This window comes from Etheostoma spectabile, chromosome 21, assembly GCF_008692095.1.
Source record: "Etheostoma spectabile isolate EspeVRDwgs_2016 chromosome 21, UIUC_Espe_1.0, whole genome shotgun sequence".
Taxonomy (NCBI): Eukaryota; Metazoa; Chordata; class Actinopteri; order Perciformes; family Percidae; genus Etheostoma; species Etheostoma spectabile.
The window spans coordinates 19,363,563-19,376,383 of record NC_045753.1 but is presented as its reverse complement, the minus strand read 5'-3'; the positions used below and the strand labels follow the sequence as shown (position 1 = coordinate 19,376,383).

The window sequence follows — 12,821 nt, the reverse complement described above, 5'->3', positions numbered from 1 at the left end:
GCACACACGCACACACACGCACACACGCACACACACGCACACACGCACACACACACGAAGATCTGTGCTGTCCATGAGTAACCACTCCATCTGACACAGACAGACGGACAGACTGACAGACTACGCCTGTGGGCTCAGGTGGCTGAATGTGAGTGGGAAAACCAGCCCATGTGTAAACTCCACCATTTTTTCCTTTCTAAAGCAGCAGACTCCAAAATTAGTTCATAATGCTAGCTGGCTGAAACAAGCTTCCAGTGTACTTGCAATAGAATCAGGCAGTTGCACAGAAAGACACACAAGTGTAAGTGCACACCCACTAAGTCACAGTTCTTGAACATAAGTCTGCAGACACGTGCCAAACATTATTTCCTTTATTTTTGGAGATAGAAAACATTGCTTGAAGAAAAACATTCACTTTAAATTACACAAAGAACAAAACACAGCAGTAGATCTGTTTTTTTCACTCCTCCCCAGTGGCAGAGTATTAAATAGCCAACATCTATAAACCAAGTAGGTGATCTGACATCAGCAATGAGCTCAGTATTCCTTTAACACTGAGTAATAGAGAGAACTTGAATGAGTTAAGGGATAAAAGCAGTCTGTGGGACAAAGAGGATCTGAGTGCAGTGAAAGTGGAGAGTTTGTCTTACCCTTTGGCTCCTCTGTGTCATCGGTTTCCAGCAGCCTAAGAGAGAAAGACAAATGAGGTCACTCTCTAAAACTCTGAAGTGCGGACAGAAATGATATGTTGGTTACAATTGAGGTTTGCAAACTAGACAGAAAAATGAGAATATTAAGCCACAACTATAATCCAAATATCTGACACTCAAGCTACCTAAAAAAAAGGTGTAATATGAACCAAACTATTAGCAGAGCTGCAGACACACACTTGCAGTGCTGCATATGATCTTACGTTTATTCATGCTGTTCTTCCAGTCCCATGTTGGCACTAATAGAACAGTGATGCCTCTGAAGATAGCAATTGATCTCTTGAAGTAACGGGCTTTAAATATGGATGGGGACAGCAGCTGCCTGTGGGGTAGCAGCAATGATGTAATAGGAGGAGGGGAGAGAACTGCTTTTAACACAATAGAGAATTGTGGTGGACATCTGGGAGGGGTCAAAGGTTACTGAAGGAGGGGAGCTGGCCCCAAGCCGATCTGCAGGTTTGGACCAATGCAGGCATTTTGCTAAGGTTTTGTGTTGACTAAATACAGTCAGATACATTTTGGATCTTTGTACATCCACCTATACTCCCTTAAAACTTGGAACATGCAGCAGATGTGAGCTGGTGGCAAGCGGCATGCCGTTTTGAAAATACTACAGGCAAAAGTTTTTATAGATGTGCTGAAAGGCCACTCTTGAATGTGGAGTGAAAAGATGGCCATCAGCAAACTATAAGGAAATAACAATATATTTAATACGGTATCTGACCCAGTATTGTTTGACTATTCCATGGACTGGTGTCATGTTGAGTTCCACAACAGTGTTAAAAAGTCATTTTTACAGTAGTATATTATTATAAGAAGATTTGGGCATTGCATGTAGCTACCACGGAAAGTTTTGTCAGTTTAAAGGTGACCCGGCGTGTGATTATGGTGTGGTTGGAGATGTAAAATGTGATGGAAGATCACAAATCGATGTCGGCTTAACAAGAATTAAAGTAATTAAATACATAGCAATCTGTGGCTGTGTAAAATACACATGAACTTTAAATGAGAACACAGTGTCGGAAAAACTAACCAGGGGTCCCGAATTCAATACTTTTTAGGCAACGACCAATTGCTTCTAAAGTTTCGAGCATCGAAAAAATGCCTTTTCATTCAATACCCAATTTCAATACCTAGGGAGTACATCTCATAAGACTCAGTGAGCCAATAAGCCTGCAGTATTTTTCTACCAAGCTCTAATATTGTTTGTGATTGGCTGGCTAACGTTACACGTCGTAGAGACATGCAGGAAAAATTCTGTGTTATGCACAGAGACGGGGCTCACCTAGTAGGAGCTGAAAAGAAATAAAATAAGAAATAGAAATTGTGCCATAACATGTCATTTCTTTTTGTTTTACAAAATCGATATAGAAAAAAGCATTGTTAAGGAACCGGTATCAAAGTCAGGGTATTGGTATTGGTATTGTTACCAGTAATGCCATTTTTAGAACGATACCCGGCACTAGAGGAGAGCAACCGCAATAGAGACAGACTAAAGGGGGACGTTGACAAGAGAAAAGTTAAACAAGTCATTAGTCAAACACACTAAAGTTTCTCATTCTTGTTCCAATAAATTATGTCATTCCCACAAAGCATTTAGTGAGATAGTGAGCCACAGAAAGAGAAGATGACGTATGAGTACAGAAGGGACAAAATTATGAGTGTTGCATTGTTCAAATATGTAATTTTAATGTCTCTAATTTGTGCGCTAAACTGTTGGAAAGCTTGATGCTTCATATGACAGGTAACGGGACTGTGTAATGGTTTAGCCATGTAAACAATAATTAGCCCAAAACCTATTCAGTCCTGTTCAATCCGAGATGTTTGACTAACCCCAACGTGCCAGGAGCACAATTACTACACATGCTTAATGACACAGAACATCAAAACCAAAATACTACAATACCCATCACACTATAGATGAATAAAATCTTCTGTTTATCTTGTTTTGGAACGTCACCCTTCAACTGTAACATTGGGAAAGAAGAATGGATTCCTGTAACAGACACACACTGCCATGTTGTCTACGAAGGTTTAGTGAATATCAGCTCTGATAATAAAGCACATGAAGGTCTTCCAGGAATCTGGAAAATGTTGAACTAACATACAATTCAGAATTATCTGTAAGGATGCATATTAAAACACAAACAACTAAAATTGAAGGTGAATTATATTACACACACACACACACACACACACACACCCACAACACACCACACACACACACACCACAACCACCACACACACACACACACAACACCCACACACACACACACACACACACACACACACACACACACACACACACACACAATTTAACCACTTATATCTGGTGATCATCAGGTGTTTTTCAAGTTTTTGGCTAATAACAATAGCTTTTATAAAGCCTCCTCTGTATGTTAAATAAGTTTGCCGGCAGACAAGAATGCACAGCTGGACTGTGACATGCAGCGAACGTCATAACAAAATTTACAAGATTAGTAGCTGACATGACAGGCATGCGAGACAAACACGTCAAGCAGGGTTCGTGCTGTAATTGAAAATGTAGTCCATAACTCTGTGTGTGACTTTACTCTGTATTTTGCCACATGTTCTTTCTGTTGTGGTAAGACGAAAACAATTCCTTTCACATTTCATAATGTGCAAAAACAAAAATGATGATTTAAATTTCCTCCATGTTCGTAAATAAGCACTAAACTGATTTTTAAACTGGAACAATCCCAATTGTACGTTTTGCACTTATAACATATTGACAATAGCAGGGTCGTATAAAAAAACAAAAAAAGCAGAGCTTTCCCATGAGAGATGATCACGTAGAAAACTGACTTGATTGCTGAGATTTGCTGAAACACGCTCTGCTGCTCATGCTTAATGTCTTTTGCAATTCTATTACAAAACAAGACCTTTCCCTGTCTTATAAAATAATCAGTCCATCTAACCAGCCATCACTCACAGCTATCTAGATGTCTTGCTTCATTAAGTGCAGGGCATGAAAACCTGGCAGAGCCTAATTCCCCCAGCAAGCCCCATTCTCTGACATTATCTCAATACCCTATCCACCTCAGTTGGTCTCCATCGTCATTCCCTCAGGATGTTTTTCAGACAAGTCAGGCTGTGTGTGTGCAGAATCCCCAGCTTGATTACACATCAAACATCCCACAATCCAGTCGAGTAACCACGACTGGATATGTTTTACTCCATCTATGTACAATCTGTGTACTATCTATGTGCTAAATCTTAAAAGAACATTCCTGGCATTGACAGCCAATGAAAAAACTATAAAAAGTCTGTCAGGTCACGCTGACAATACCAGTTTGTTACTCCCAGATGTGTTAAACGTGCTAGATCCCCCACATGACTGAAGTGAACCAAAACAAGCAGCTTACATTTCATCGCAGCAAAACATGCTCAATTTTGGAAATGTTAGCAACCATGTTTACTTCAAACAGAAGCTAGGCCAAAGTGTTCTCCAAATGTGCCGATTACAGACACTCCTCAATGTCGCATGAACGCTGTTGTATGCGAGCATGGCGCTGATGTGATGTTTGCGGTTGAGACGCTGGGAGACTCTCTATCCCTTGGCAGCTTTGTGTTTCATGTCTCGTGGCCAAGTTTATGTCCCATTGAGAACAACACTGTGGCTGGTATTACACAAAAAACAGAAGCGGGCTAAACTCACCTCAAATGAGAGGACGTCTTCATGGCGGATACAGCTTCTGATTTAGATGATAAAATTGGGTCTGTTTTGAGGTGAGTGGTACCGTCTTTTTCCTGGGTTTGCTCATCATCATTGGGCTCCACAGGTTCTGCTGCTTTATTCCTGACGCCCCTCCTGGTATACGTTTGCTCTGATCCATTATCCTCACATTGTTCCTTCTCCTTGGTATCTGAAGACACCGTTTCGGCTGTGTCACCAATTTTCTTGTCCCTTCGGACATATTTGGAGGTGAATTCGTCTGTGTTGCCATAGCGCTCAGCGAGCTCCCTCCTCCTTTCTGCCTTGTACCGAGCAATTCGCTCAGCCTTGGTCTCTGGGGCCAAGCTCTGCAAGGTGTCTATTCCATCCATTTTAAAGTTCAATGCCGTTTAGGGTTTCGAATGAAGGTGAGAAGATCCCAAGTTGCAACTTCAATTGTCCAAACCCGCATATGTAGATCAGCTTTCTTGTAGATCTCCCTTGACAGCAGTGTCTCACTTCATTAAAATCATCCCAGTGCTGCAAAGAAGAAAGAAAGACATCATTAGTGCCTCATGATTGTAGAGTGCAATTTCACATGACAGGCACACACTAATGTGTAAAACTGGATGCACCAAGGCATACACTTCTCCAGCTTTCATAAGAAACTGGCTCAGCTGTAGAGCTTCAAGCCCTGCCCCACCTCCCCCTCCCTGTGAGAATGATGTCAGCCAGCTCTGCTCAAAGACAGCCGACCACCGCAGCGAGACTCTCATATAACCTCTGTTGGAAAGCCGGTTGGAAAGAGGGAGGAGAGAAAGTAGAAGATCCCACACAAAATATCTTCATCCCATTTTATTCCTCAATTTGTTGAGGCTTTGTGCCAAAAGCCAGTCACCTCTTCAACATTATCCTACCTCATAATTATTATGTATTTACTATAAACACTGAGCACGAGAAACTAAATTGCCATACAAGTGTGAATGTGTTTGCCTACATGGGCTAGCCCTGCAAAAGACTTGCAACCTATTCATAGGGTACATGGCCTCCAAACCAATGCATGCTGGGAAAGACTTTAGCCTCCCCTAAAGAGATAATTTGTTTAACATCTCTTTTTCACATCTAGCACAATAAAATAAACTATTTAATAACTTTTGACTTTTCAAATAAAATTTAGGAGGTAAAAAAACAGGAGGTTGAGTTGAGCTCATTTTGTTCCATTAAGTATTCACAAAGCAGAAAACCACACATATGGCTCAGATGCAGTGGTTTTAAATGTGCACTCACACCAATGCATCGCCAGCTGACAACAACAATGAAAATTATTTGTGCACAGTTTCAAATTGTTCCAAACCAAGCACAGGGGCTTTTCCACAGACATTTTTTTCCAGAGCAAGTGCGCTTTCGATGCTTCGGGGCTTAATGTCTGAGGACAGCCAAGGAGAACAGAAATTATAAAAGTGAATAAAACTAGATATATTTATATAAGAGAGGGGCAGGGGTTTAAAGTAGCCCCTGGCATTCCTCTAATTATGGCCAGGAAAAGGGGTTTGGGAATAATATAAATGAAAATCGTGGTGCCAGGACAATGTTAGAAATTAGAGAAAAAATTGGGAAAGTGAAGAATGGGTCAAGAGGGAATAGAAAGGTGAGTCTGGTCATAAGGTGGAATAAACAAGTTGACACCGAGAGCCTTTTCTGTAATGATGACAAGCTTGAACCAATCTCAAGTGCACCCCTCTGACCCCCGTCCACCTGCTGGGCTATAAAACCAACCAGGAAGAAGGACCTCGTGGTCCCCTTGAAAAATATGGCTTTGAAATATTACACAGGAAATATGTATACATGTCGGGGGACATGTGTCTGTGTGTCAGTCTTCACCTTGACCTCTTCTTACCCTCATCCATTTGGAATAACAGTGCTTGGCTAAACAGTGCCTCCCTCCCTTGTGTGAATTTAAATTTAGTCTACCATAAAATGCAACTCGGCTGGACAATTACATGCTGTCTGCTCCTTGCTGTATTCCCAGAGATGTCCAAGACACTTACACTCTGTGAAATGTATGCTTTGCAGTATGTAAAAATACTGTACATTTACCATGTTTGTTAAATAAACAAATCAGCACTAAGCAATTCCATTCCAGGTAGTCCAGCGACCTGTAGTACCCGTAACCAGTGTCCAATTTCACTCAGCGAGAAGAGAAATTAAAACATATTCTAGGAAAGTAACCAGGATCAGATGCAGCTAAAGCTTTTTGAATGGAATTTACTGCATAATATGAAAAACAAATATCAAATATGATGGCTTAACCAATTGGTAGCAGTTAACCAATTTCAAGTCTAAGAGCAAGAGAGTTGTTACATTACATTTCTGCTCCAGGGTAAAAAGCTTAGCATTTTAAGATGAGGTTTGTTTTGGTTGTGAAGACCATTAAATAAAATGGTGAAAAATGGCAATCATATCTAAAATTGAGGTAGCAGCCACTCTCCCCATCAAAACCTAAAGCAGATATCTCTAATTTTGGAGTTTAAACTGAATGTCGCTCCTTATGAAGGCAAAATTATCCTGAGTTTGAATGTTGATTTCAGGATTGTGCACATGCTTACATAATTCACCTAGGTCACTACCTATAAAAGGAGTGCTAAACAGTACACTAAAGCTTGTCCGTGGAGACCCAGAACATCGAGGCTGCTTTGTTTGGAAGCTGCTTGTGTTATTATAACAAGGGGGACTGAAAACAGAGTTGTGAGTCATACTTGAAAAATCATCACCCCTATCAGCAAATGTCGACTCACCCGGGATTTTGTTTTGCTAGGTGTTTTAAACTGCCAAAACACCCCAAGGTGTCTTTACCTATTTATGGTTATTTCTTCAGATACAGAGACAAGTGGAGCAAGCAGAGATGTGCAGAACCAAAACCTCAAAGAGAGGGCTCTGAAAAAGATCTAATGTGCTAGTATTGATTCAGAACATGGTGATAAAGGTGTAGGGGAATGAAGCTTGATGCACTCAAGCATCACAATTGAGGAGTTTGTTGGGAAACACAATGTAAGAAAGATATTAAAAAATTCTCTGTCATGCATCTGTCTAGCTCAGTATGTACTGTAGTAATACCAGTTCCACCTGCTCATTTACACGGGCAATAGCCTGTGACTAACTGCTCCTCTAGGGCATGTAAACAAACCAAGTCCTTATATTCACTGAAGTGTTCTGTGGCCTTCCGTTGCCCATTGGGAGTTGTCTCAACAAAGGCCAAGTGTGTCGCTTCCTGACAGTGCACCATATCCTCCTAAATAAATGCTTGATTAATCAGGAAATGTTACTCATAAAATCTGGCAAATGTCCTAAAGTTTCTTCAGAGCAGGATGGGTGAGGGCAGTGAGAAAACACTGAATGGGTTCAACAGCCAGACATGCAGTACCCTTTGCACTCAACAGTATCAGATTTAGAGTCATCATTTCCTCTCACAAGTCTAAGTACTCCATAAGGGACCAGTATTTAAATATTTACTTCTCAGCAAAGACATTCAGTGATTATACGCAGTTACTTGAGATTACATAATAGCAGTTCAAGGCCTTCTGACAAATGCCAAAGTTGCAAAAGCCAAGACGAAGGGTTGAAAGACGATTTAAACTGTGTGAGGAGAATTGTCTTCCTTTTTTATCTATATCAATAAACGCTGTAGTTTTTTTTGTGTGACATCCCCCCCACAGCCCAGTCTGAAACATAATAATTTTAAACTAGTTATTTTTTCATTGAACTCTCAATGTTTAAGTCGGTTGGGTTAAAGGCCGTTTTATGGCCGTGCGAAGGCTCCACGCAGAGCTTTTGCCGTAGCCTATGTAAGAGGCCTGGCGTTTATACTTGTGCGCCGGCTGTGTGCGTCGAGCCGGCGTGTGAGTTTGTGTTGGGAGTGGGTGATAGAGCGAGGGAGAAGTGAGTGAGTGACTACCGGAGCGAGTGCCGACTCTAGAGTCATAGTGAGAGAGACAAAGTGTCTCCCCTGTCTTTTCTGACCATGGTGAAACATCTTTAGCAGGAAAAGTTAACCCTCTCCTTGATTTCATGTTGTTTATGGAGAAGGAGAACCAGGAAATGATTCAGAGGAAATGGAACGCTACTTAGCAAGGGACGAGCATCAGACCACGGCGTAGAGTCCGGTGTAGACGGAGAGGTGTAAGCCGTTGATTCTACACACAACCATAAAACGGTTTATCCATTTTTTTTAACTATGTATTTTAACTTCTTACGCATTACTTTTAGCTAAGGGTCAAGACCTCTCTGTAACCCTGGTTGGGAATTACTCACTGTAGTAATTGTTAACAGTATGGTGTCCTTCTTCTAAATTCATTTTGATAAAGGTGAGTCAACTGAAGCACCTGAAAAGAATCCAGTCAAAAGTAATTATGTCATTGTTACTCACTCACTCCAACGTCATTATCTACATCGGTGAAGCAATAGGAAGCAGGCTTATTATGGGAAAAGAATACCTGTCACACAGATCTCTAGGGACCATTCATTCCTGGCCAGACAGAAAGTTGCCGCAAGAGGCAAAAGCTGACCTGTGGCCCACCAGCCTGTCTCTTTTCAGAATATGCATGTCCACACAGGAGGACAGAGCAGGAATGCAGGCTACACCCTACTCATAAGCAGTGGATTTGCATGGAAAAATAGGGGATTTTGACTGCATAAGAAAATATGTCTATCTATTCAAATAAAGCTTGAATAGATGGAACATGGTTGGGTCACCTTATTTGCCAAGGCCCAAGCAATGGGCATGCAAGCTCTGTTTAGCAAACATTTAAAGTGTTTAATGTGCTTAATGTGTTTTAACACTGTGTCAGTTCAGCTTAATTGGAATTCCCCAAAGAGTATTTTATTTTTTCTTATCTTACATTGAAACTTTACACAGACTTGAAAAATTTTGATCATTATGTTTCAATTGTTGGCCCCTGTAAGGTTGCGCTTACATTACACAAGGTATCTGTTCAGCACCAACGCTTCATATAAAGAAAACATGTTGCCACTGTAAACCTTCAGGAATCCACATGAAATTACTGCAAACATCAAAAAGACTTTCCTTCACTGTACAAAAGCAGAGACTGACACACATTCTTCCTGAAGGAAGAGGGTGGAGAGTGGAAACTTTGCTCTACTGGGAAAACCAGGTGCCAGTGCATGGATTGCAAAGACAGCAGGCAACAGACAGACTGGCGGTCCGTTTTTAAGAAAAGTTCTTCAGCTCGTGCAGCTCTGGGGAATTTTCAGACAAGCTCAGTGACCATGAAGGAGCAAAACAAAAGATGGATGCAGCAGAAATCTGCTTCAAAACCTTCAAAAGTATTATTTCCTTGCTTTTAGGGTTGGTTACGTATGTGTACCCTTAACTAAACCAACTCTTCGTACTAGTGTTTATATTTATATGTTTATTCTGTTTAAAGGTGCTCCAAGTGATGTCACCCGTGTTTTAGGCTACAACATTTGTTATCACATACAGCGAACATGTCCTCTCTATCCGCGAGCTGCTTGTCCCCAGAACACACTGTAAAAAAAACACGGCGTCTGTACCCAAGGCCTGCACGATATTGGAAAAATCTTACATCGCGACATATTTTTCCCTGCAATGTATATTGCGATTTGAAAAAAGAAAAAGTAATTTTTAAAAAAGATGACATAAATGGCTCTATTTGGAAATAATAAATCATTCTCGCCTACTGCGCTGATTTTGTAGGGGAATACATCTACATAGAAGAAAAAAATGAAAAAGGATCTTTTTTAATGTGAACCATTCTTGAACTTTAATGCTTTACAAACACCAAAGCAAGTAAGCACTGTGAAAAACCACTTCTGAAGTGGTTTTGGAGAAGGAAATTAGGTAGGAATACGCTAGTTGACTAGCATGACACCGTTGAATAGCATGACACCGCTAACGTGAATGACAGTGACTTCATGTTGCTTCTTCTAAATTCCAGGTTGTGGTCGACTAGCGGGGCCACCTCTTTAGTTTGATAAATTAATCAGACCTGCATGTCACGCGCACTAGCAACAAACTCTGTATCCAAGAACAATTAAATCAGTTTAAATGACGTTATATCAGACACAGACTTCTGTAGTAGATTAGTGTTACTTTTCAAGTATCGCGGTTCCGAACCGTAACGTTAGTTGGGACAGACGGACCCCTTGTTTCTTTAGGCTAACTATATTAGCTTTAGCCTGACTGGTATTAGCTTTCTACACACAAAGAGCCTCACTTCCCATAACAAACCCCGTCGGACTAACGTCACATTCACACATTGCCCACATGGCTACCTGTCTTAAAGGGGAACGGTCGGATGGTAATAATCATGTAAAAGGAGAACGGTGAAAGTTTACTTTTCTATCAAGCAGCAAAAGGATTAGCGTCAACATTGCAACGTCCTGCAATGTGACTATCGCGCATGCGCACATCGCAATGTCGATGCCAAAACACAATATCATTCAGCCCTACTGTAGACAGCCCAGGGTCTACAAACGGCAACAAAAATAAACTGGGCCCACCTGCACCACGAAGCATACACAAACAGTGTTCCAGTGTTACCAGCCAATAACTAACAAGAAGGATTTGGGGGTGGGGGTGGGGAGTTAGTGCACAGAAGCACAGAAGGGAGAGGATGGGATGAGGTGGAGGGAAGGGCAAGCTAGTCTCGTTTTGTTTGAATTTAATTTGAACGTCAACAAGAAGTAACGTCACCCGACATCGCTTAGAGCAGCTTTAATATGCATCCAAAACAGTTACATACCAGACTACTTGACTAATACTCAAAATATTCGCCAAGAAGCCTATAACGGCATGTGTCCTATGTTTTGAGCTGCGTTCAACCCGGGAAACAGTGATCCGGCAATTTTCCGCAGGGTGGTGTGGCGGTGTCACTTACATTAACCACCCTCCATGCGGGAAAAGCACTACCCCCATAGAAAATGAATGGAAAGACCTGCGTTTTTTGCCATCCCCTTTGACGTTTTGTAAATGCAGACTTGTATAGTATGTTGCATGTTTGTGTACAAGGGTGTGAAATAACTGCAACCAGGCCATGTGACCAACCACTCAAAGCAGACAGGCCTGAGTACGGGTCATCAATCTCTAATCCACTAACTCCAGCTTGCTTCTAACTAATCTATCTGACCAAACAACATCAGAAATTGGCGGGGGGGGGGGGTGTCTCTACAACAATCAACCACATACTGAGTGGCCAGTGTGTTTCTCATTAAAAAGAAATCATTCAGCACTTAAGGCAGTTAAAGTACCCAGCCTGAAACCCCTGGCAGAGTGAAGTTTTAATTGCAATTGTAGAGGCTCACAACAACACTTCATCCTGTTGAAACAGGCCTTCACTAGTAGAGAGCTTCAGCACATGATTCTGACAAGAGGGTTGTTTGGCTAACATGGCAAAAGCCCTTCATTCACATGACTCAACTCTCCCCTGGCTTTCAGCTGCAAGGAAAATAAGAAAGAAGGGGATGAAGCGATTAAGGAAGGAAAGCCAGAGGAAGAAGAATGTACAGGGTAGAGGAGGATACAAAAAAAGGGAAGGAGGATAAAAAGAGAAAGGTTAGTACAACAAGAGAATGAAGAGAACTACAGAGATCAGAGGGGGGGGAGCAAAGAAGATGGAAAGCATTGAGGAGAGAATGGGCTTTTGTGGGGCATGTGTCTCCAGGGTGCCAAGGGGCCCCGTTCTGGTGATACGGGGGTGGTGGGAGGACAAGATCTGCTGCTGTAGCAGAGAAGGAGGAGGATGGGGCAAAACAAGGCCTGAGATTAATCCATCTCTCCCTCTCTCTCCTCTCCCTCCCCTCTTTTTGTCACACAGACACAAACTCCCTCAAATCCCATTTACCAGAAGTCCTGCTGACTGTAGCCAGTCACCCGAGAAGCAGTTGACATAACAACCCCCTGGGTACTCATGCCTGCACTCCGCTATAGCTAAGTAACTGACACTGTAAAAACTGTACTGACCTGCTGGAGGCGGAGCTACCATTGTCACCAGGCAAATAAAGTCTGCTGCTTTCCCATCCCTAAAATCCTTTTCATTCAAACGTAATAAAGCTATGAAGTTTAACACAGAGAAGCATCTGTATGTTATGTTTTATTTTCCTCTATTGTTTTTTTGGTTTTTTTACAGGCTGGCTCTTTGTCCCAGCCTTCCGGCTTTCTGTTTGCTGCATTCAAAGGAGCCATTAAATGTGACGTACGGGAAAGCAAACAAGCAAACTCGCATGGAAACACACATTGCAGTGCACACCAACACGCAACTAAAGAATGACAAAAACAGGACAGAAATACACACTGGCTCTCCAACAAGGCCGCAATCATGGAAGCTTGAGTGTGGAGTAGGAAGGGTGGGGTTTATGGGGCTTTATCTAGCTAGGGGATCATAGGCATGCATGCTCGCATA

At 41.8% G+C, this 12,821-nt stretch overlaps 1 protein-coding gene across 4 annotated transcripts in view; it reads right to left on the bottom strand.

Annotated features, from left to right (window-relative positions):
* svild (supervillin d) overlaps nt 1-12,821 on the bottom strand; it is a 50,516-nt gene that overhangs the window by 32,804 nt on the left and 4,891 nt on the right. For all 4 annotated transcript variants that reach the window (XM_032502399.1, XM_032502397.1, XM_032502400.1 and 1 more), the window contains 2 exons: nt 4,390-4,926; nt 651-685 (listed from right to left, as the gene is read on the bottom strand). In XM_032502399.1, the coding sequence (XP_032358290.1) occupies nt 651-685; nt 4,390-4,778 (424 nt within the window). In that variant the 5' untranslated portion in view covers nt 4,779-4,926. The remainder of the gene's footprint in view (nt 1-650; nt 686-4,389; nt 4,927-12,821) is intronic.